At 38.5% G+C, this 26,008-nt stretch overlaps 2 protein-coding genes across 8 annotated transcripts in view; both read left to right on the top strand.

Annotated features, from left to right (window-relative positions):
• The window catches only part of LOC112459091 (hepatic leukemia factor), a 66,298-nt gene that overhangs the window by 15,228 nt on the left and 25,062 nt on the right, over positions 1–26,008 (top strand). For 2 of the 7 annotated variants that reach the window (XM_025023022.1, XM_025023021.1), the window contains exon 1: positions 21,821–23,333. The exons of 2 other annotated variants lie outside the window; for them this stretch is intronic. In XM_025023022.1, coding sequence (XP_024878790.1) covers positions 23,027–23,333 — 307 coding nt within the window. In that variant the 5' untranslated portion in view covers positions 21,821–23,026. Of the gene's footprint in view, positions 1–13,348; positions 13,379–21,820; positions 23,334–26,008 lie in introns of those variants that run through there. 3 more of the 7 variants (XM_025023024.1, XM_025023023.1, XM_025023025.1) reach the window with 2 other exon arrangements.
• LOC112459098 lies at positions 2,621–6,324 on the top strand. Its single transcript, XM_025023052.1, has one exon. The coding sequence runs from the start codon at positions 4,634–4,636 to the stop codon at positions 5,072–5,074; it is 441 nt and encodes a 146-aa protein (XP_024878820.1). The 5' UTR covers positions 2,621–4,633; the 3' UTR covers positions 5,075–6,324.

The raw sequence follows: 26,008 nt of genomic DNA, 5'->3' as shown, positions 1-26,008 counted from the left end.
GGAGAGATCGGTGAACCGGAAGCGAAAGGCGCGCGCAGCTTCACGATTCGTTTGGTATGACGTATAACATAAGATCGTCAGTCTCCCAGCCTTTAACGCTTCGCGGAACTAGAAATCTGTTTTTCACGCTCGAATCGCGTGAGCTTTGTTCACGCATCTTTATATTGTCATGCGTGCGAATGAGAATTTCCTTTTTTTTTTTTTTAAATCGCATGCCAGATAGAGTTTTATCCTGGAATACTAGTAGGAATACTAGTAGACGAACTGTGAAAAATCGTCCGACAAACATAAAACGTAACGCTAATTATGCCAACGAATGAATGATCTAATGATAATTAATATACAATATAATAAAGTAGTTAAATCTAATTTCGAAGATAAGGTATTTTCTCACGTAATTTTTTTTTTGGTTGCAACAATCATATTTCTTTTTTCCGTGAGATCCTGATGAACTGAATTGGATCGATCTTTTTGTTTTAATGTAACATTTTTATCGCGTTCACATTCATCGTGAGAAATAGCTGTTTCCACGTGTGTCGATTAAAAAGGTAATTACTACGTTACGCTTGCGATGCAACGCGACCTTCGGTACTGTCGACGAGCCGGACACGGATGTTCCTAGGCGCGTCCGCACCGAGATTGCTGCTCTGACGCGCTCTTTCGCGCTCGTAATTTTACGACGAGATCGTTCCGGGACAGATCTTTGTTTTTTTTACGGGGATAATCCCCCGGCGTTTGAAAATTGGAAACGCGATATAAATGGAACGTGACCTCTAATAACTCGGAGATACCCGGGATGCTATGGAAAATTGACATCAGAAACGGCGCTCACGTGCGCTCTTATTAGATGCAGCGCGATTCACGTGGCGTAACACGTGAACAGGTAGCTCCGCGACGGGAATTTCTACCGAGGGTGGCTTCACGGGGGTGGCACGACTAGGTGGGGATCGTTAAATGCGAAGTAAACGCGTGAAAGGGGTGAGAGAGGCGGTTTGCCTTCCTTAGCTTTTAGTCACAATTTAGAAATAATTGCGCAATTATTACGGTGCGAAATATTACAAAGTAAAAATCTTAAACATGCCATATTGACCTAAACTTTTTGAAACGAACCTTACACGACGTTATTACTGTCACAATATATCTATTGTTGTCAGTGACCGAGTGCAAGGGTCAGTTAGATTTTTAGAGACTAGTTTAATCGATCGACTTTTTGATCGGCTTTAAACTGAGGCAAGTTTCCTCTCGCGATCACAAACAAGCACTCTGACAAATTCTCTGTAAGATCTAAAAATTAAATAGATCCCTAATCTTCTATTCGAGTATGTCGAGAATTGCGACAAGTTGTGCAAAGGCGAATTGTTGGGCGAGTCGCGATACAGCGACGACAATAGAAGCGATGAGAGAATTACCTCATGCGTGGCGGAGGCGGACGGACTATGGGGAATCGCCAGATCAATTTATATTTTAATCGTCCCGCCCGCACGGGAGAGGCGAGGGAGGCTTTTATCTGTCGCATGGCAGACGATGGCCCATCCGACCCATCTGCCTCAATCATCGATCGGAGAAGAAACAAATGCGGCACCACGCACGACAGAGTCGTAGTCAGCCTACCCCGATCTCCGGGTCTAAGCATCAACGTCTACCGGGATACGATCGTCGCTCGACCGGAAAATACAAAGGGATATGCGCGCGACGTCCATAGGTAGCTCGGCGTTGCTGCAGTTGAAGGATCGGTTATGGGCGAACAGAAGAATGCTCGTTAACCTAACGGTTGAGACAGCTCGTAATAAACACCGTGTACTTAACGCTAAATTCGATGGAACTGATAGAACAGAATCTTCTAGCAAAATGAATGAAGATCACGCGATTATATTCAATGAAAGATAACAGTCGTAGTTCTACGTCAATAAATGGATTCTGAATCTCTGATTCAATTGATTTTAATGTCACGAAAATTTCATATCATCTTTCTCTCGAGTTTTGATATTAAATATCTTGCCAATTAATCGTCAAATTAAAATTCTATTTACAGGAGTAAATTAATTCAGAGCCTATCTGTGTAAGTTTCGAATGGATCGAAAGTCTCATTGGAAATCAATACGTGCAAATTTGTGGGCACCCTGTATTATATACTCGATATTTATCACTGACTACTGAATGCGTGTATATACATACGATGCTTATCTATGAACGGTCGGCGCTGGGGCGCGCGCGATGCAAATGCAATGTCAGGTGAAAAGAATAAGAAGTTAGAAGCGGGAGAAATTCCGGAGACGCGGGCGATGTATGCACGAACGAACGTACGAGTACGTTGACCTGAAATGACCTGACCTGCGACAACTCAACGTGTCCGATGATAAACTACCATGTGTCAAAGTAATCTCATGCGTGGATTATCGATACATCGATATATATATAGAAACGTTATGCAATGACTACGTTGCATCGCTTTTACATTAATGAAAGTATGCAAGCAATCTGATAACGTCTACTTCTGTTACTATACTATTACTACATATAATCCAAGAGCTTTAAAATATCGTTTCTAAAAATAGTACAACATATATAAAAATAGTATGTTAAAGTATTTCACAATTTGAAAGATATATTGTTGCGTCCACCGCGCGATTATAATTTTAAACGAGCACTATTCGCGTCGAAGGGAAAAACAAACCCTTATTTTGGGTACGTTTACCGTTCACCTGTATTCATTTGTCGGCGTGGAAATTAACGGCGCAGTGCTCTTTCCAGAAATACTCGAGTGGGGTTGTGGGCGAACACGTGACTGGGAAACGTGCCTGCCGATGCACGTGGACCCGGGCACATCCCCCGACATTGGCCGCCGACGCGCCTCGTGCCCTCAACCCTCTTTCGTTTCGAGGTGGAGGAGAAGCTTCCGCTCGTCTCAGTCATCACCCGAGTCTCTTCGGGTTGCGTGCGTACGAAATTGCATCGACGATCTTCGCGACGACGCGCCGCGAGTCTCTCCTCTCCGCGGACTAAAACGACCGGATGCATCCGTGCGCGTAAATCTGCCGATCGTATCGAGAGACGCACCACGTCTTCGACATTACGGTGCATCTACCTGCAATTCTTTTTTTCGAGGTCGCGATTGCGATCGCACTGATTCGGGCCGTGACGCGAGAGTGACAATCGATAGATTCAGGCACTTTGAGGAAGCTGACCGAATTCGTGCAGCAACGCGACGAGTTTAATCCACGGTTGTGGATCGTAAAACGCGAGATCGATCGTAGCGGAAGCTTCTCTTTTCGTGGAGATAATCGACAATCACGGTGGAGCGTAACTCTTGTTCCCTCGTCATCATGATTTTCCTCATTTTACGCTGCACTCGCCCGTAATACATTCGCCGTCTTAATCGCGCAATAGCATAAAAGAAAATAAATGTCTACATTTCCTCATCTTGACAAGATGTGGAGTTTCGCTTATTTTTTACGTGACGTGAAATGTATGCGAAATGTTAATGCAAGACTCATATAGTTTCGCGTGATATAGTGTTACGGTGTTCTTGACAGCTAACACTTATAATTTCCATAGACTTGACTAACGTAAAAGAAATCAAAGATATGTATATTTGATATGTTTTATCTCGCTTGCTTTCATCGCTATGATGTAACTACTACCATATTTAAGAAAGAGATTAGCGATTGGCGTGTCATTAAATACTTTCACACTTTCGCTTTATATGCTTCGAGTGACATAATCAATTTAGAAAAAATTCCGAATTATATTATTTACATATTATTTATATAATAAATGTGAGCACATGTCATTTAAAAACAAAGGTTTATAATATATTTCCATTGATTATTTTTACTTTGTCTATTTTTGTCTTTTCGAATATTTTTACGAAATTAATGTGTGAAAGGAACAATAAAAAGTTACTGATGGTATAGATTCTATACGAAGAGAAAAACTATGCAAATATAATGTTTTGCTCTCCTTTTCATATATTCAAGTTGACAAAAAGTTTTAGAGGGATTATTATATTCAATTAAACCTATTTATACTCTGCTATTGTTCACGAGGTCGGATGAAATATTACGGAGAGTAAATTTGTATGACTATTTACACGAAAGAGTACTTTCAATCCGTTAAATTCTGTGTATCGTCTGCAGGATTTGTAGACAATTCAATGGCAATCTGCGAAATGCGAAAAACTGGACAAAACAAATATGATGCTAATTTGTGTAAAATTTAGAAAATTATAAATATATCGTGACAAACGATTGGAACGACAAAAGCAAATCGTTATTAAATCATCAACGAATTATTTCGCAATGCAAGCTCACTGAAAATTAATATTAACTTTGCAATATCAATTGCAAAACGGAATAAATAAATAACAATTAAAGGTAAATATACTTTACTTAATCAATAAAAAAGTTATTCCATTATGTCGGAAAGTGAGTAAATAAAAAGCGAAATTAATGGAATCAATTTGGTGATCAATTTAGTGGAATTTGACGAAACGATAGCGAATTATTGAACGCAAGTCAAAGTCTGGCATGATGTCGATTCTGCTTTGAATAGCGAGTGATTGTGCGAAAACTATTCAGACCTAATATACCATACAGCACATCCGATAAGAAAAAAAGGTGCTATCGAATCCAGAATGGATTCCTGCGGCGGCTGGACGCGAATGGGGAACGAGGATGGTGAGGGGATGGCCGGTGCAGACGCGACCGCCTCTTGGCAGCAATGTTACACTTGGTGCACGCCGTACTCGCATCCGCACCCCCACCATCACCACCTGCATCATCCCCGTCAGTATCAGGGTAGCCAGTATCAGCAGCTACCGGGAAGCGCCTCCGCTACGACAAATGCTTCCACCCACTACCCATCCTCCCAGCAGCATCATCTGCAGCTGCAAAACACCCAGCCGCCGCCTCTGGACCAACAGCAGCACCTTCACCCTATTAGAGCACAGGGCGGGCTCAGGAGAGCCGTTCCTTATGACGGACCAGGTATCCAATTCGCGTGCAACGCATTAATTTTGATAATATCGATCCATTTCGTAATAAAAAAAAAAACGAGGCAATTTTATACAAATTAATATGTAAAACTCAACGATTTACTGTTAATTATACTTAAGACAAACATTTCTTCTGCTAAATGCTAAGTTACAGTCTTGTTATGAGACAACGATTTGATACTGAGACGCGGAACTTGATTACATTTTTACGAAAATTTTCTTCGTTCTTCTCTTCTTCTCCTGGGTATTCCAAATCCCTCTCCTCCGGGGAGAATTTCCGAAATTATGTAAGTACTCCGGTTTGATCGTCACGCGATACGTCAATCACTAAATGGATCGATCTTATCGAAAGGATTAATATACCTCTATCGGTTTCGAGGTGGCCTGCTCCACGCATATCCTAAATATCATCTCGATTATAATATCATCCTCTTATAGACTTCTTATAGACTTCTTATAGACTCTATAGATTTCGATGCTATACCCAAGAGGTTCGCGTTTCTTCGTTGCGAGTTTTATGATACCGTCTTTTATCGATAATACGAAGAATGAAGGCAAAGAAAGATTCTATGGTTTATACTGCCACAATGAAAGAGACTTAATCGAAAATAATATTTACTCGTCGCTACTACAGGCATCTCGCGCACTTGCACCCTTACGCTGACTTCCTATCGATGGTGTTACTCAAGATGATCCAATTTTCTAAAGACGATAGTAGCGATTATAATAATGAAAGCCTTATAGCTGCGAGCGGGAAAAACGTATCGCGCGACATAAGACGTGCATGTGTGAATTTTACCGATTAACTTCTACAATAAACGCATAAAAAAAGAGCAATATTTATGTAGGACTATTTATGCAGTTGCACGAATTATACTTCGCAACAATAAGATAGTTTTGTTGCTTATAAAATAGTAAAAAGATATTAAGATGGAAAAAGATCCAATTTCGTGTGACCTCTGTAAATCCTTTACGTCTTCGTTAATAAATCGTAAATGACAAATTCGCGAATTAGACGTTTCCGTCGCCGCATGACAGCGGCGTCGGAATGGCGAACATGCCGAACCAATTTTTCCGGACACACGTTTGCGTAATGCGTTTCACGACGAAAGGGATTTACCACTCCACGAAAGCTCTCGCAAAAAGGCAAGGAGGAAGAGAAGTTGCCCACGCAACCATCGGTAAATAGTCCACTGAATTATTCATGGGAATCTGTTGCTTCCATCTAAACGGCTGTACCGCCTCGCGATGCGGATTTGTTTAACCAAAAGATGTATTAGAGAAATAAATTGACTTATTGAGATACAGACTCAGTGAAGTAGATATTTTCAAAGCCTATATTGTTCCTTTTTCACTTATTAATTTTGTGTCCAACTATCAAACGTACATTTATGAAATGATTATGTGTAGCAGTACAAATATTTAGTTGTTTTAATTAAATTTTTAGCTTCAAATATCTCAACGCTTGTAACATAAATTGTGAGAAATAGGAAATTAATAAATTATAATGCCAAGTTTAATATGATTAACAGAATAGAATCTTAGCTGTGAATAACAGCATTATAATGTGATTCTTTGTAGAGATGACGCATTCCAGTGACATCATAAAAATTGCACATACACTCACATACATTGTAATTATACTCCTTTGTTAGTATTTTCCGTCATGCAGCGTGCTCACACTTTTCGTACTTATTGTTAGGTGAACGTATTATTTATTCATGACACTCTCATATAAATATTTATTAATCCATTTACCGCCTACCTAATGAAACATAAACTTCTTTCGTGTCTTTTACGATGTGTTTAATCTATTTGATTCAGGAGCGGATAAGTACTTGTCGCGGCCTGAAGCTAATAATTCATAAAATCTCCAATACGGAGATGTTCTAAAAATGTATACAATTTACAAAAAGTGTTTACACGTATACAAAAAGAATTGAAAATTTTAAATAAAATTATTCTACGCTACCTCTTGGATAATTGAGACAATCGAGTTTTGTTAATTTAAGTTATATTTTATTACCGTATAGATACTCATATATTACTGCTTCTATACGGTCTTTCGAATTTATTTGTTTTCAAATCCAATCACATAAGAATTGTATTATTTGCCCGAGTTTATCTCCGGAGAAAATTTTCTAGAATGTATGTATGTATCGAGACGACGACCGTGTTTATCCGAGAAAAGCTACTGCAAATGGAAATAGCCGTTACGGGTACAATAACATTGTGGCATTATTTTCTCGCTCATGAAAATTCGAGGTAATCCCGATATCGAAATAAACAGCAACGTCCATCACGCGGAGCGACGTAACACGGAAACTGTATCTAATCGCGCGCGATTTCCATGGACAGGGATTCTTTTCGCCATGTCGTTCTTTCGCACATACTTTTATATTACTCCGTTATTCAAATCGCGCCTTGTCCGATCGGTTTTGAGATGCACGAGAGAATAACCCTATCTTTCACAATCGCGATCAACGTCATCGTAAAATTTCTTCCGGTTGTGTATTACGTTTTGCTTTACACTTTCACGTACACATACGCTCTCTCAAAAAATGAAAATTAAATACGAATTTATCGACTTAATTGATGCATATATACAGTATACAATTTATAGAATTTATTAAATCTAATGGGACGTAAAAAACATTAGACCATATATTCTATTTTTATGAAGTTATAAATCATGTATAGAATAATGAATAAAAGACTAGTGCATGATTAGATCTATACCAATTCCAAAATCTTAAAATTGTATTTTTGTTTTATTTTCTCAGTAATTTTAGATTTGTAAATTCTCGCCTTTAATCCTTTAATATTAAGAATCAGATGCGTTTAAAAGTAAATGATTAATGATGAATAGCTAACGACGGTCACCGTCAAGAAAGTAAACGGAATGAAAATGCTACTGCACGAGGAGCTCGCAATGCGCGATGAATTATATGGTGATCGCTTGATTACCGAGACGACATTGGAGGAGACGCGGTAACGTAAATCTATCTGCCGTCAGGACGCAATTACGGTAACTTCTCGCACAACGCGGCATCGCGTAAACTGCGCGTATGAGCGTATGACTTATTATTGTTTCTCCGCTGTCATATACTTTGTACGTAGGCACAACGAGTACGTGGTACAGGGATCGGGCGGACACCTACGTGACAAGTACCGAGGAAAGGACTTGTTCGTATAAAAGCGCAATATTCTAGTTTACACAATTAATTATCTTACGGCGTGTTAGGCATCCGTACTTTCATACACTACAGATTTTTCAGAGTCGAGAGAATCGATAAGTCAATGAGATTCAGCCGATGTATATATATACATGCGCAAGAGAAGTGCAACGTTTTCATCTCTAAAAGAAGCGTTAGTTTACAAAGCGCGTCTAATTGTTGGTAATAGAAATATTTAAAGCAAAACATATGACAAGTTTTGATGTAGAAACGAAAAGAAATTTAGGAAGGAAAAGATTACAAACGTTGAAAAAAGCTCCGATGTGGGATATGTGTATCAAAATATCAAAATGCATTCAATTCGTACATAACCCATGATAAATAACTAAAAGCTATTCTCGAACATTATAATTAAAGTTAATGAAGATTTAACAGATTCTCTGCCCCCTAATCCTTTGTCTTAAAAGAGATGAATCTCAATTTAAAAAATCTTGCCTCCAACAACAAACGAAACGTATTCGCGAGAATATATGCTTCTGGATTACTTTTAATAACCGGTATAAAAAACAATAAAAAAGATCATTATCACCGTAATTATAACTTTCTTCCTGCGAACACTAATCAGAACGGAATTACTTGCGGATTGCTGGTTAGATTCTTAATAAGCGCAATTTCGTCGTTTTTTTTTCTCATCCATAAGTATGCATCGATGAAAAATCGCAGATTTTCTGTCGTGGTCATTGTGGCCGTTTCTATCTTGTTATATGGAAAAAGATCGAATCGAAGGTTCGCGGAAAAGAGGCGGACTAAGAGAGACGAACGAGACGACGAGGGGCGTAACGACGTCGCGAGAAATGGTGGAAGCGGCGGGGGTAGAAGAGTCAGGAGGCTAAAACGGAGGAGGAGAAGGAAAGCGATTACTATATGACGACTTGCGTATCCTGCGCCAGCTAGCTCGGTTAGAAATAAACAGCGGCCGCTGGTTATCCTGAAACGTTGCATTATCTGTTGCAGCGAGATGGAACGTCTTGGACAACGTCCTTGAGCGCGGAAACGCACCTTAGATAGCGCGGTGATACCATAGGCGAACGGAAAAATCAACGAGCTAAACAAAGATCACGCTTGTGCTATCGTTTAATTTTGTTCAGCATTATTTAGTGCGAATTGTTCTCAATTTACTTTACAAAAATCTAACATCGTATGTCCAGTATTATTTTTCAAAATTTAATTTCTGATTGTAATTTAGTGAGAAAGGAAACGCAATATTTCCTAATAGACAGTTCGCTTATGCTTATATGTATTATTTAATTATATTAAAAACATAAAATTATATATATCTATATGAAAGATTATACGTGACAAGCCCCATAATATCGTACAAGATTTTAATAGCGTATTCTGAAGATTAATTAGAGTCGGAAATCGAGATCAAAAGTTTCTGAATTATAAGCCATCAAAGTAGTATTAGTGCGTATGCATATATAACGCGTATATACTGCGATAGATTAAGATAAAATTAGCGCGTTATAAGATATAATCAGTAATCACATTAGCACACGTTTTATTAAATAACTTACTAGCTACGCTATATAACTGTAAAATATTTCCTTTCTTTTATTCATACTTGTGACATAATTAAATTGAAAAACAAATATATTGTTTTCTTGCATCAATTTATACGATTTATATTTAATTCCGGGTAGATATAGCAACAAATTCATGAGATGTTAAATCGTAAGAAAAAAATAAGAAAGTAAGTAAAAGTAAAGAATAAGTATCTCACCCTACGGTTGCTCCGCTGTCACTCGATGCCTTCCAAATCTCCTCCTCCTCCTCTCATCGTCAGTTCCTTGGTTGCACAACACTCGCGAGATACGGTTAATCGCGAACATATACTAATTACAGACGATCGCGCGTCAATTTTAAACTTCCGACGTTAATTACACGCGATGCCTATATACTCTTTATTGCACTGGGTAACTCGGCATCGCCAAATCCCGTACTTATGTATGCGAGTCTCTATAGGGAGTTTACTTCGACACCGATACGGTGCAACAAATGAAATCGAGTTAAGAGGCGATTAAAATACGATAAACCGTTTGAAAATCGAGACTTATATCCACACGATGTTTTAGGCGAGTGATAAGCAATTTACATTATATACGCGAAATACTCAAAGCTCGCTACACGATGTATAGATATGTATATCGTAATCCAAGTATCATTAGATAAATCATTGTTCATCCGTAAATATCGTAATATAACAATAATAAAAAAAACTGCGAGATACATTCGCCCTAATAATAGCTAGTGCTTCGATATGTTCACAGTATTACAGTTTATTACAGTAATTAATTAATCGCTAAATGTTCATAGAGTATGATTTTGTTTCGAGAAGTAATTCAAGTAATAACGAAATGACTCGGACCACTAGTTGCTCGTTCGAGTGTCAATGCACGAATGATAGCGCCGTGGCCTTGCGTATACATATCGCCGCGTCGTACGTGGCACAAAAAACAAACATCAAGGTCGCGCGCCAGCTGATTACCGTTACGTTTTCAAAATACTTTTCGGGAGAAAATAACTTCTCATAGAATATTCCATTCCTTGCATAAATTAATTATTAACAAATGATCGACACTTGCCGCGGTTTTCCGTTACGTTTGTCGATCGATCTGGCTTTTCCGTCCGCGCTCTGAATCTGAAGCGTTACGAGATCTCTGAACTTAAGTATTGTTAGAAAAATAATGCTATCATCCACAACCATTGCAACGGGACAATGATTTGTAACTCTCTTCTCTTATTATTTTGATTCGTAGATAAATCGTGTAAATCTGCGTCGAGATAAACAGCTATCGTCTCGATTAATCTTACGAATCAGTTGATTACTTGCGCAGACTAACAGTCGTTTAATTGGTAATTAATCATCGAGTTTGGCATTCGAAAAGTAATTGTGATCGCGTTTTGAGGAATAATGCGAAGACGCGCGGAGCCGGCGGCCTAACTGTTCGAGCGTCACCACGCGAATGACGGAGAGGTGTTGCGTACTTGCAACTTATACACGACCGCGACGGTTACGACGATATTACGGCACGCGTACGCCGCCAAAACAAAACAGACGCCGTGAGTCAAATTTATTGTTCAACGTACTAAAATAAATGTTTTGCTTTCCGATAAACATTTTATCATTATATATGTATTAAATCAAATGCTTATTTAAAGAATAAAGTCCATCTCATTTTGATCGTAAAAGTATATTATTACTTCAAATTTTTGCGTTACGAGAGGCATAAAAATTCGTGATTTCAATAAATTATTCGAAATTTTTCTGGTAATCTTTTAGTACATCAATGAAACGAAATTAAATCGCCGCAAAAAAACGTGGCAACTCTTTTCCATGATTTGTTAAAAGAAAACAGTTTCGTTGCTTTGCGATGTAAAAATTCAGAGCAAGATAAGAGCAATAAACTATAATATCCCGATTAAAACAATGATAGATTTATTATTCAAATTTAAATTTGACATAAGATTTAATTTTTTTTTAAAGAATTTTAAGGTGAAGTGATTATTTCAATTTGATAAAATCGACGTAGTATTATTGGGCAATTTCGATTATTTAATCGAAAACTACTATAATTATACGATTTCAACTCCAATTAATTTTTAAAATACACTAAATCGTATGATAATTGTAAGATATCTTTTTTATAATTATATGTGTAATATACATATAATTATATAATTTGTCTGAACAAGGTATTTCGGTATCTTAACGAAGGTCTATTTTAACGTTAAACTTGTTGATACTTTTATTAATTAACATCCGTTCTTAGTGATTTTAACTTTATTACAAATGACTTGATACCTTTTAAACGAGAAGTTTCAATTATTCCGATTTATTTCAAATTATCAATACACACATATATATATATACAGCTGCTTCTTTTTCTCTGTTATTTTCTTACGCAATCATAACTGTAAAAGCACGCTGCGCGCTTTTTTTCTGAGTAACTGTAGCTTAATTATTATTTACCATTGGCCGATATCATTAGTAAATATTAGAACAAAATATGCACAAACGTTAATTAAATTAACGAAGAGTCTCAATTGTCGTAAAGATCTTATTATAATGAAATTAACAAAAATGAAATTAGAGATTGAGTATATATTTCTAATTATTATATCATACTTAAAATTATTATCAATTACTAGAGCTTTATAACAATATTTTACTGTAAATGCAATTATAATAGAGATGCGACAATGTAACGAATTTACCCCTTATCATTAGAAGTGTATCTAATAGCTTCGATAAGCATAAAAACACTTTAGACAAATAACTATACCCAGTTATTTGTCGTGCGGTTGCATCAAACGTTTTCATCCTTGCTGTAATTACCGTTGATGCTTATACCGTAAGATTGTCGGCGCAAACCGATGGTGCATCAATGAATAATTAATAATCGCGAATGGATGTAATCGCGGCACGTGCAAGCGGCGCGACAGAACGTGCCTGTCGCCGTGTGTCGGTATCTATATTCTCTATTCGCTGTTTTAAATAATGTCCGAAGAAAAATAGTGGGGTGATGCGCGATCACCACCGACCTTAAGGTCGGCGGAATCCGCCGTGCGGTGCGATGCGGAGAATCTGAGAGCAGGAAAGTGGCCGCGGGCGCGTGGGCCCGGATGGGCAGGGCCCCGGGGTCAGGGATCACCGGGCGGCAGAAAAGAACCTGGAAAATGTTCCTGCCGCGAGAGATACTCTATCTCTCGGCTCACATAATGCGCAAGTGGGAGGCTGCACGCATACGCGTAGAGAAAGAGAGAGAGGGAGAGAGAGAGGGTGCACGCGCGCTATGCGCTCATCCTCGTATGCACCGCGATGCGTGCAATCTCCGTGAAAGAAAGGGACCTTTTGTCCGTTCTTCTTCCCTCCTCGCTTTATTGGGCTTTGTTTTACTTCGCCTCCACCTCCGGAGAATGCGATTCGTTGCGCCGCGGACGCCATGTGATCTTCGACACACGCGCGAGTATATAATGTGTCGTATATAATGCACGTAGAATCAGAGAGAGGAAGAGGGAAAGAGAGAGAGGGGAAGAGGCGGAATTCGCTTAAAGATCTTTCTCTTTTTATTTTCATGACGTTCAAATAGCAATACTATAATTGTATCGTTTTCAGGTGACCCCATGATAACATCCTCTCTGAAGGGTAAGTGACCATCGATGATCTTTTTTTTTACTTTGCATATCCCCTACCGAAGGGTCCACAAAAAGGATTCCCGTCGCGAAGTGTTTGTCCTCCAAAAAGAAAAAAACCGACAATACGACAAGTCGCTCCCTTTTGCATGCGTTTTATCAGTTACGTTATACGTCCACGCTTCTTATACTACAATACTTTTGTAGATTGTAGAAAAATAGAAATTTCGATTATACAGAGCAACAAATAGCCGATTATTTTTTAAATTATTCTTGAAAATATACCATTTTAGAAAAATGACAGTTAACACAATAAAAATATATTAGGTATTTTAGCACATAGTCCAAGAAAATCATATATATGCGTGATACTCAGTCATTATTTCTCTAGAACGATATTTGTAAAATTGGTCTGTCGAGATGATAAAAAAACAAGCTTAGCAAAAAATAAAAGGTACCTACATATGTACCGCGAATAAATAAAGAATTCGTAGATTGAGCAGATATCTTGGACAGTTAGAACGGCGGATAAATTATCATCATGCAGGTATACAACAGAGTCAATCGACGTATATGTGATATTTCACGAGAAACACGAACAGTAAGGGTGGGAGAGAAGCGGTATATGCGAAGAGTTGCCCGGCCTTGTGATGTCACATCCTGTCATGTCTTTATACCCACTCACGTTACGATAGTCACGGAGAATATGAAGAAAAATCTCATGCATACCTATAAAATATTATTCATTCTTCACGTCATTTTCAAATCGTGTTTTGAGAGACAAATAATGTTAACCATATGCGACGTTTTTTGCAAAACTTCAACATTTTTCGAAATTATTTTTAACCATTTAATCAATGAAACCCGAAATAAACAAGAAATGATTTTCTTCCACCATTTTTACTTTTTGTCAAAATTTGTATGTTAATATCTAAGCGTAATTTTAGAATTTTGAAACATTAATTATGTGATATTTACTTAATAATATTTATTTTTTATATAATATAGTTTGACATGTCGAATATATAATCATTCTCTGGAATAAAATGCATTTTGCATTCAATCGTTCTGTTATTTTATTATTATACTTGTTGTTGCCATGATTTCAACCATTTTTAATAGCCTGCCAACACGTGTTCACGTCATGGCAATTCGAGTTGAGATATAATCAATCATAATTATGATATATGTACATCTTCGTTTCTCATCTGTTCTATCGTACGATGGAAGTACCTAACTTTCAATAGTAATCTCTAATCTCTTTATTGTTGGTTGATTGATTAGTTGTCGAATATATAGTTTGCGTTGCTTTTAAGGTACCAATCGAAAGAACGTTTGGCGGCTGAACTCCTTTGATAAGAATACACACATATATATATATATATATATATATATATATATATATAATCTCTAATAAATCTTTTTTAATTTTTTGACCTACATGTTGTTTTAAATTGATCCCTATTTTTTCAAATTATAGTTATAATTCGACATTTATATTAATCACAATCGACAGCACGGTTCTATATTTTATTCGAGATTTTCTGCGAGATATAGCGTGCATTCCGGATAACGAGCAATCGACGCGTGGAAGTTTCGCGTGTCAAGGATCAACCGAAGACGAGTAATAATTTTGTTTTTTATTTCATTGCTACGCGATTTGTGCCGTAAAGACATGCAAAAATCACTTCACGCTAATTAAAGTACGATATTAATTGTTGATGAAATCATTCGATTCGTACGCGAGAAACTTTTCATTTCAAATATATGCTTAAAAAATTGATTTTCTAGAACAGCTGAAAATGTTAAATATCATATTCTTAAAAATGCAAAATTAGAAAAGGTCCTGACTTATATAAAACTTCTACTGATATTTCTCTTATATTTTTGATTGATACATTATCTTTTGCGCATGAAGCAATTTCACGGAACGGCCGAAAAAATTTACGAGTACGATTATGTAATCTTAAGACAGTTCATCCTACGTATCTATGAAAGATTAATATCGCATGTCGACATCGCACACTCGTACCTTTCCTCATGGAGTTCGGCTCGCGATGATTACGACCGAATTTTGGCGCGGATGCATTTAATAATGGGTTTTAATGAAACGCGTGCCGGTGACATGGGTAAACAACGCGTTCGTCCTGGCTCGAATCAGTGGAGAAAACGGTGCACAATGTACTTGCTTATATACCGATTTCCTTGCGTGAATGATCACATTGCTTTCAGAATGATCACGGTACTTTCCTCTTCGTGCGTCAACTATTTTAATAATCTGCGATTGTTGAGCATCAATTACTGCCGGTATAACTGCATTGGATAATTGAGTCGTGCAGAGAGAAGAACGAATGTAGGTATCTTTGAACGAAAATGGATTAAATGCAGACTACGATATTTGAAGTAGCATATCTTTGACATGTAACATTTTTTTTTTGAGAAAAAAATTACATGTCTAAGATTTTTAAATTCGTTTCAAGTGATTGATCGATCTTAAAATTTTCTTGCAGTAATGTTTTGCACGATACGATTACTGAACGATATAATCAAGACGGCTTTAATTCAGCTAGAGCATGCTGTCGTACTTTTTCCTCAACATTTTTACTCTGATTACATAAAATATTTTACGTATCAGTCCGTGATCAAAATACCATTGTAATGAAATATTCATTATAGATACAGGAAAAATAATACAAGTAATATTTATGTTCTTACTTAACGCTAATATAATTATTCATGAATTACTAATTAACGAAAGCCTGCTATGTCAATAGGTTATCAGTGTTTGTCCCGTGTTGCTAATCGCAATTGCTTCCAGTAAATTATTATATTAAATATACACTACGACTTCTGCAATTGCACGATCTCTTTCGACGTCGTATACGTAGAATCTTCCGCGCAAACCTCCTTTTGATCTGACGGCTTCGAGCCCGGTTCAATTAACAGCTGACAAGCAGATGTTAGCGGCATCGCGGAACATTTATGTCAAAAAGATTATAAAAGCTTCGCGTGTAATTTCAACGTGCCTGCTGCGCTTCTCTAAGACGACGATTTCCTGTGAGCACGTGCCGGGACTCATTGGATTAGTAAATAAAATGATAAAAGATCAAGCAGTTTAAATAATCAGATGTTGCTTAAACGGGCCATGTGCGTGAATCGTTGACAAATTTGATAGCGATAATTGAATCTGTTTTCTTTTTGATAACTGCGGCGAATTAATTACAAGAAACCGATAAACTCAATATATCTCTTCTCTTTGCACTCTTCGTGCATAAATGTAATAGGAGATAGAAATTTGAGATTATGCTTTCTTGGCCGCGCTTTTAACGTATTTTAAAAGTATAATGAATTAAATTAACTAAACAAGGACTTTTGCATGCGTATTCCAAACACAGATGTCCTAAATTTTGATATAGCTTTAAGAAAAGGATTACTTATTATTTCGAATCTTTTTATTCCTATTTCGGGGACCCACGGAAACGATTCAAACGAACACATCGGAAAACGATTACGGAAGTTACTATGGGATGCATGAGTGTACCATCGTACGCCGTCGGCCGTCGGTCCCGCGTCGGTATCGGCCACACTTCGCGTACCGGCAATCAATTCAAGCGATAATGAGTACGTGTTGACTTACGTAGACGTGCAGTTGGCAGTTGAGTGTTTGTGGTAGTGTCGAACGGATGCAAAATATTGCAAAGTTATTGCCAGGATCCATTCGGGTCCCTGTCATGTACGTTGCATCCGCGTGTGCGAAAGGTCGCGAACGAAAGTACCGCAAACGGTATTTACCGAAAGGTAATAATTAATAAACGCGCTGCCGCTTCCAGGTTCATGATTCGTACCCCAAGCGCCCATACGCGAATTTCTTGGTTCTAGCTCTTCGTGGATCAACCATAGGGATTGATTCCGTTGCAACGCATCGTTGGACGCAATGATCTTAGAAGGGTTATCTAATGCAGATTTTGTTTCAATTTTAATGCGATATGCAATCGAACATATCGAGGCGACAGAAAACGATGAAGAGAAGAAAAATAAATTCTTGAATGATTATTAATACAAATATCTGGGCCATTATAAGTATGATTAATTATGTTGACATTATTTTATCTGATGACAGATAGAGAGATTTATGTTACAAATAGTCACACATCGCGTTTGTAGATCGAGAATTTGTCAAGTATTTTAAAATGAAAGCAAGAATGTCTAGTTAGTAAAATATACATGACTCAGGGCATAACAGTAATGCACTGCTCTGTAATTATTCACTGTTAAAAGAGAAAAATAAATTGATGTGTTGCTTGGATGTACAGATACTATTATTATAAGATTATGAGTTTTTACCTTTTCTACAGAGACGATATATGACCAAGGATTATTTCAATTCAAGACAAGACTTCTTAAGAGATTTCCAACTTCAACATTATTTATATTGCAAGTAAAAACTGTCATGTTCTTCCTTAAAAATATTATTTTATATATTTATAGGAAAATCATCAAAAAAGGATTGAATTAAATTTACGTTATTCAGAAATTTAAAAAAGCGTTAGGTATATACTCTGCATATTTCTTTCACGTTTCTTTATATGGTAATAATTAGTAAAACAATCTTTGAATATATGTGAATAAATGTATGTATTATAATTTCTTCGTCGTTTTCTGTGTCAGGAAGGTTGTGAAATACACGACTTACGCAATAACAAAAAAATAGCGATTAAAAAATAACTTTCATTGAATGATCAAATCTATTTTTAATTAGTGAAAAAGTGGAGCATACGTTCAATAAAATAACTTAAAGCGACTGTGCTTAAAAAATTGTTGACACTCGTGCTCATTCTTAGGTAAGATAAAAAAGTAAAAATGTTGTTTTTTTTAATCTACTAAAATTGAATTAGAACTAGAATTGCAAAAATGCACACAAGGCTAAGCGAATTAAATTATACGAATATCAAAAGCAAAAACGATAAATGTGGGGAAATATACTTATTGATATACGGTGCACTCATGCCGTTAAGGCGATGATACATTAATATGAGGCTGATATAATTTATATGTATTTATCGATGCATATCTATTATATCAGAAGGTTTAATGTATGGCAAAAACTTAGAAATTACTCGATCGGAAATTTAGTTTATGAAAGATAAGAAAATCGAGCATTTCTTGTGTCGCATTTTGCGCTATTCATCGTCAGTTTAAATAGAAATATCGAATAACTCTATTACCGTATACCTCGCTGCTAAGAGATTAATTGATTTGATACTATAGTATCTCAACGACAGTAGATAAAGTGAATTGACTAACAAAGAAGGAGCGTGCCTTTTCACGCGTTCCGCTTTTAGCGGTTGAATTATTAGTCGTATTCACGAAAAGAGGTGTCCGTCCTCTGGAAAGAACGCACCGGAGCTAAGAAGGCAAGGCAATCCACACCCGATTCTGCAATAATGGCGAGAAGGAGGGAATGCACGCCTAGGAGAAAGTAAGTCGCCGAAAGTTTCGTTTTCACATCTGGCCCGGTCCTAAAGCGACCGGTTCCGATATTCTGATCCGATCCGCGGAACGTTGCTTCAACCAGATTGCGAAACTGGCGGCTATCGAGATTCGGACTGAAAATTACCGGAATCAATTGACTTCCGCGTTTCAGCATCTCGTTAGTGAGCAATAATGATTAAAAATTCACTTTATGACTGACTTGAGAAAATTGAAAAGGATAATTTCAACTAAAACAACATGCACGTTATGAGATATTGGATTATACTGTGATAAATCAATGCATCATCTGCCTCCTCCTAGCACGAATCAAAGATGGAAGTGAAAGGGTCCAGAATCAACAGGTTGCTCGATACTCGTTTTAGTTCCCGACCGACCTTTAGCCGGAAAGCTGCGGCGTCTTTGCTCGCATTAAGATCTCTCAAGCCAAATAGAATGTATAAATACGAACAATGTTAAATCCATTGCGTACACAAACAGCATTAAAAATATTTTTTAGATTAAAGAGAAATAGAAAAAATAAATTATTCAGCAACTGATTAATTGTTGATAGAATTATTTCAATTTTTGTGCAGTAATTAATGTGCAATAAATAAAAATTTTAAATTTAAAGTTTAAAGTTTACGATAAAGTTTACTTGTTTAAATTTTATATCGCAACTAATTTATAATTTTATGTGTAATAACGTTGATAAATATAAATATGTACGATTTTTCTTTCTTCCTCGAAAGCAGAATTTAAAATATTTAATGTCAAAAATGTATTAATGTGTAATTAAGTCAAAAAACATTTCAGTCGAAAAATGCCGAATGTCTAACGAATCTTTCCAAAATAAACAGAAGGATAAAAAGAGAGGAATGGAAAGGAATGGAAAGAGAGAGAATGAGGGGACTAAAAACGAAGCAAGAGATATAAAAAGAAGTACGGTGAGCAAAGAGGAGAAAGGAATCCTTCCGTGACTCGCGAGAGTCCGCAGGTCTCTCGTGGTTTCCGCGTTCGCACAACAGGCATCGCGTCTACCGGACCGGTTCTGGTGATTCAGAGCCTCATGCCTTCACTATACGTAACTTATGTCGAGCCCTCCCGCACTCTCTTTTTTCTTGACTCGAGTGGCGTACGATCATCACGAAAGAAGAATAACCGCGATCAGTATAATTGGCTGATAAATATAACTTTACTTTGATGAATATAAAACCCGGAAAGTAATTACTTCGACATTAAAAATTATAATTTTTACGTTTTCTACGAAAAACTTATAATAGGTATTAAAAAGACTTACTGCTTGAAAAAGAACTGGAAAGGATTTCTGTATGAAATTGTTTTCTGGGATCTCCTGATAAAATTTCGCATATAAAGAGAATTCTACAGACTTTTAATGTAGATGAATATATTGTAATTAAGCGTGTTATTATTCGCGAGAACACCTTCCATTTTACGATAATTCTATATTTTTCGGTTCTTCAATTTTTTTCTTGCCTCAAAATTGTTCCTTCATCGTTGTCTTTCACTAAACTACGCTCAACTACGACTAACTGCCGACGCTTCCGTGTTCAGCGGAGGTAGAACAGAGATAGCGGGATTCTTTTTGGATCCTGCCCACGAATGCCCGACCCTGATGGCCCTGACCTAAAGCGAGACACGCTTTCGCGCGTTATAATGGCCGCCACGGAACATCTTTGTCTTTTCGTTCACAACATTAAATTCGGATATTAAGCGGCTACTATTGTTAGAATTAAAAAGATTCTTTTCTCTGATTTTATTTGAATAAATCTTTAAGATATTTCAAACGTACATACAGAAATCACTTTGTTGCATTATTCGGAGTATTTTGTAATTAACTCTATACATCACCTATAATGTCCACATATATCATTTGAGAACGATCATAATCTAATAAAAAAAGTCGATGACTATGTCGTTTCGAACGATCGCAAAGTGGGTTGCTCTAATGACAGAAAACGCTTTCTTAGACCGTATAATCTGGAAATCAGTAAGAGTTTCTATTTTTATCGGCATTAAAAGGCGTGAAAAGTAAAACGGGCAGCTGACGAAAATCGGAAAGTGAGTTGGCCGACCTCGTTACGTGTAGAATGACATACTTCTTCAAGCATGTTTCAACTGACCGATCTGTGAAATTAACGATAACGGAGCGTTCCTGCGCTCCTTCGCTAAGTAAAATCGAAAGTGGCAAAATACCACAGTCGAGGCGAGACGAGGAGATAGCATTTCAGTCTGGTAGAGAGAGGTGCATTTACTTGGAAGGGGACATAGCTTCCTCTTCTACCGTACGTGATGCGGACGAGGATGACACTAAAACTTTAAAGGCAAGGTGGATGGCATCGATGTTTGTTTGCCAATGAATAATCGTGCGTTTAAAAACACAAACATCTTTCTAAATAATGTCTCACAGCTTAAGAATCTCAAGACGAAGAGTAGAGAAATAAGACCGGGAAAAGAAGTACATAACATCAGTTTACATAATTAAAAACGGCCGGAGCATGAAAAGTGTTCGAAACGTAGCAGCTAAATCGTGAATAAAAGCTCCCACGTTGTTCTTCAGTGTCCGATAGTCTGGAGCCAGGTATCGAGAGAGGCGATAAAGTAAGTAGAGACGAAAGCCAAGCCACAGACAGGACAAGTGAAAAAGTGCGGCGCGATCAGCCGGAGCGCGCAGGCAGGCAGGCAAGCAGGCAGGTAGACTAGAGGACGGTGGCGTTCTCCAAGCGGGAGGAAGAGGCCTAGGCCTAGATCCTAGAAACTGAACAGGGACGTCGATAGAGCTGGTGCTCGCTGGTGTAGGAAGGAGAGACGTCGCGTCGTCGGCGAAGCGAAGAAGGAAGAAACCGCAGCAGCGTACGGCGGGTGTGCGCGCTCGCGCTTTTGCGCGACGAGTGGGGTCAGGTTTCAGATGTATAGTGGGAGGTGGGGGCGGGAAAAAGCGGATGTTGGGGCGGAGGAGAATGAGACAGAGTATCGGCGGGCACGACAAAGAGGGAATGAGCCTCTCAAACGGCGTGGCGCTTGCGACTCAGTGTCTTTCCGGACGCCACACGTTTAAGACACGCACGCGAGTTTCTCTCTCCTTTTCTCTCTCTCTTTCTCTCCAACCTCTTCCTCTCTCCTTCTCCCTCTCCCTTCCTGTACCACCCTCTGCCCCTCTCTCTCTACCTCCGTCTATGCTTGCCCGGACGCCCGTTCCTCCGTCTTCCTCGCTCCGTCCTTCCTCGTGCTGTCTCTCTGCGCTCACCTCCAGGACGTTGAGGCACATCGTCCGTGCCCTGCCCCCTCTCGCCAGGCATGGAGTGGGACCAATAGGAGCGCCGCTTCCGGCAACGATGGTGCTCCAATCGGCACACGACGCCGACGGATAGACGCTGACGAGAGGCGATTTTGACAGTCGACACTGTGCTACTCTCAGCGTTCGCGGTTTAATCGCGCACTGGACTTAGTTTGAGTCTGGGATCCTTGTGATTCGGTGAATCGAAGCAGTGTCCTCCGCAGCGTGGATCCTGTTGGTGGTCACCTTGCGAGCTCGCGCACGCATCAGTCTGACAGCTCGCAAAAGTGTGTCTTCTCTTTTTATTCATTGGATATTGGATTTTCTCAGTGAATCACAATCGTTTCGATCCTATTGATTGTGAGTGAGTGCACTAATGAAAATTTTCTCATGTCAAGCCTACTGACGGCGAGACAAGAAGATTAATAGCGATCACGTGGTCGAAGAAACAGCGATCCGTTTGGAAAACTCGTCGGGATAATTTGATCGAACGAACGCTCGACGATCGTGGAAAATTCCGCAGCTGGTCCATAGGATAGACTCTAGAAGCATTCCCAGGGAGATTCCCGCCTTCGGCATTCAAAAATAATCATATGTTTACCACGACTCGATGCGCTCGCTTCTGGAGAGTTTACTCGGAAGCGGGCGGACAGCCTCGGTGATCAATAGCCCACAATAGGTTCAAGTGATTCTCTCACTGATACATACAAATATTGTGTTGTTCCTTTCGTCGTGAACGTCCCCCTGTCGCGAATGCGAGCGCGTCGTCCGTCCCGGCACAAGTGAAAGGAAACCTCGGAGGACTTGTCGTTAAACGCGTTGGACATTACGGGGGGGGCGGGGGGGACCGTGAGATACCGCGAGAGTAATTAAATGCGCGCGTGAGATAATCGGATGAGCTGTGCTATGGAGTATCAGCAATTGGCGCCACCACCGGTACCAGCTGGGGTGCTGCACACCCAGGCGCACCATCCTCCACCTCAGCATCAGCAGCAGCCGGTGCAGCCGCCGCAGCATCCGCACATCGTAGTCGCGCCGGCTCATCAGCAGCCGCAATCCCAACCACCGCCACCACCCCTGCCACCGACCTCCCACGGACACCAAGTGCATCCGCCGCTCCCGCCCATTCACGAAGACAGCACCAGTTCCAGGTGGTCCCAGTACCAGCACTTGTGGCGGCAGCATCATGTTTACATGAACGGTAGGCATGCATATCACAAATTGGAACTAGACAGATACGCCGTTTCCAAAATAAAAGATCGATAAGATGTATCGTCGATGTGTAACCTTCTCGCTCGGCGAGAAATTTTATTCCGCTAACTGTGTGAGTGGAAACTGAAGATGTTTTTTCATAACTAATGATTATGAATCAAACTGTGTAATGCACGTATATCTGCACTTGGAAAATCGCCTATAGAAGTAGTGGCAGTGTAGAGAGGGAGAAGTCGCCGTTCAGTAGAAACGCCCACCTGTTGCTTACGTTAGCCAGCCTACACTCGATCTGCGACTACTGCACGATGATCAACACGGAATCGTTCACGTGCGTTTGTTTCATCCGCGATGTATGAATCGAGAATTTCACGCCAAAAAACGCGTATGATTAATAATAGCATTTAAAAAAGATAGATTTGAAAGTTTTAAACCTTATTTTTTTAGTTTTTAGAAGAGACAAACTAGTTACAAACAAACTGAAGAGATGTATAGACAAAAATTGACGGTTTGAGAAAATGATTGCTCGATAATAAAAGTGAAATGAAAATATATATTCGCGTAATTAATTATTCTTAATTTCTTTAAAATTTAAATAATGCATGATGCAACAAAGTGTATTCGTTGTAATGACTGTCAACCGCGTCTTTTACCTGCATCGTTTATCGCGAAACATATCTGTTAACTAGGCGGGTCGGGTTAATCGAACATGGAGCGTGAATGAATCATCCATCTCCATGTATGTAAACGTGTGAATTCATCTATGCACCTATCCTAGTTACGGCGGATTCGACTCAAGGCTCTTCGCATTTGCATCCTCCCACGTCCTCAGCTCGTTTCGCTCCTGCTCGTGTTTGCGTTCTTCTTTCTTTCTTTTTCTTGTCTATTCATCGCCTTTTGTCGCGTACAAGTAGAAAATTTCCGTGGAGAAACTATTATTTTTTTATTTGTACACGCTCTCAAGTCGTACCAACGTCGGATTAGAACGAAGCATGCTCTATTATATTCCTTTTCTATTCCTATTCTATTTTCTATATTTAGTTCCCATATCCATTATATTTTTAACGCCAAGCGCATATATGACACTTGCACAAACAAATCAGATATTTATACTCGGTAAAAAACATAAAAAAACATAAAAAAAGTAAAATATTCACCGTCCATGCACGTTGTGAATATTTGAAAGAATACTCGTTGCAAATTCATTGGACGATCGATAATACCTTATGTTTATTCAATAATCAGTAATTTTAATAAATTACTGGTAAGTAAAAGAAGGGTCCATAAAACTAATAAAAAATCGATTTATGCAGATTATTTTTTCGTTCAAAACTTTGCCGGTTTATGTTTACAAATTAATGGTCAATGTAGCTTTTGACTGCATCAGGATTGTCGGAATGGCGATACTCGTGTCCGCGATATTGTCATCGAGCACAATAGATTAGAATCGCATTTTAGGATGTACAATACGAAGGATGGGTTAGTCTAGCCTCACCTAGTCCCAAAGCATATAGCATTGTATTGTTAGCATCGTAATAGCGACAAATTCATAGCTTGAAATTATACTTTTTGCGAAATCCGCTAATCACGTTGTTATCTAAATTTTATAATGCATAAAATGTATCATACGATATGGAAAGAATTGAAAGAGTTGAATTAAGCTTTCAAAAGTTCAGAATAAAAGCATGTTCATATAAACATGAAATTCTTTATCCGAGTTAAAAGTTTTCTCGAGAAGTGACATTTTTCGCAACTATCATTTTAAACATCATTTTATTTAAAACCTGTTAGCTTTCCTGATCGATAAATTTTCCTCATAAATTCGCGTTATCATTATCGATGTATCTAGTTTATGAATATTAACACTATGAATATGCCTTTTAGATGTTCGAACTGATTATAGAAATTATCAGACATAAAAGCCGGCTAGCCGTGACGTAAAGTCGACAATCTTGTCGATATTAAACCACATCTCCGACCATACGAGCGGAGTTTCCGAGTTAACTCGCGCACCGACCTACGACCTCGAGATATCTCCGTTCTCGACCTTGATGATGCTCCGATTATTACTTTAAAAATTTTTCGCAATTTTTATGAAAATGAATAAGATATATTTTTTATATCATTGTAATAGAGATATTTTAGAAGATCGCGCAATAAACCAAAAAGATGCCTTTCGGATATGAGTGTGCGTAAATAATAAGTTTATAAAATGCAATTATAAATTGTTTGACAATGAGACACATATGCGAGAAAGTACATACTCGTATTTTCCTTAATAGGCACGCACCTACTGTGTAAGATCCCATGCACGAGGTCTGGTGTACTGTTGCTCGCATGAGCACGCATATCGTTCACATGTATATATCTCGATAAAACAGGTGAAACTATAAAGTATCATGTGCGCGTGTACGTAAATATGCGTACACATGTGTGAGACATTTTTTTTAACGCGCCGATATATATACCGTTGGACAATAGTACGTGCACGTTGCGGAGTGCATTCAAAGCACGAGTGCAATCCACGTGCTCCGCCTTTTAAAGAAGTCGATACGCGAAATCCGATTTCGCCTATGTCACAATCGCTAGAAACGATTATTCGGGGATTATTTCATTATTCACTCACCATTGATCCTTGAGGTTCCGACGAGCGTTTGGAGACGGTCC

The sequence above is a fragment of the Temnothorax curvispinosus genome, unplaced genomic scaffold (genome assembly GCF_003070985.1).
Source record: "Temnothorax curvispinosus isolate PA1 unplaced genomic scaffold, ASM307098v1 QBEX01009517.1, whole genome shotgun sequence".
NCBI lineage: Eukaryota > Metazoa > Arthropoda > Insecta > Hymenoptera > Formicidae > Temnothorax > Temnothorax curvispinosus.
This window is presented reverse-complemented; position numbering and strand designations above follow the sequence as displayed.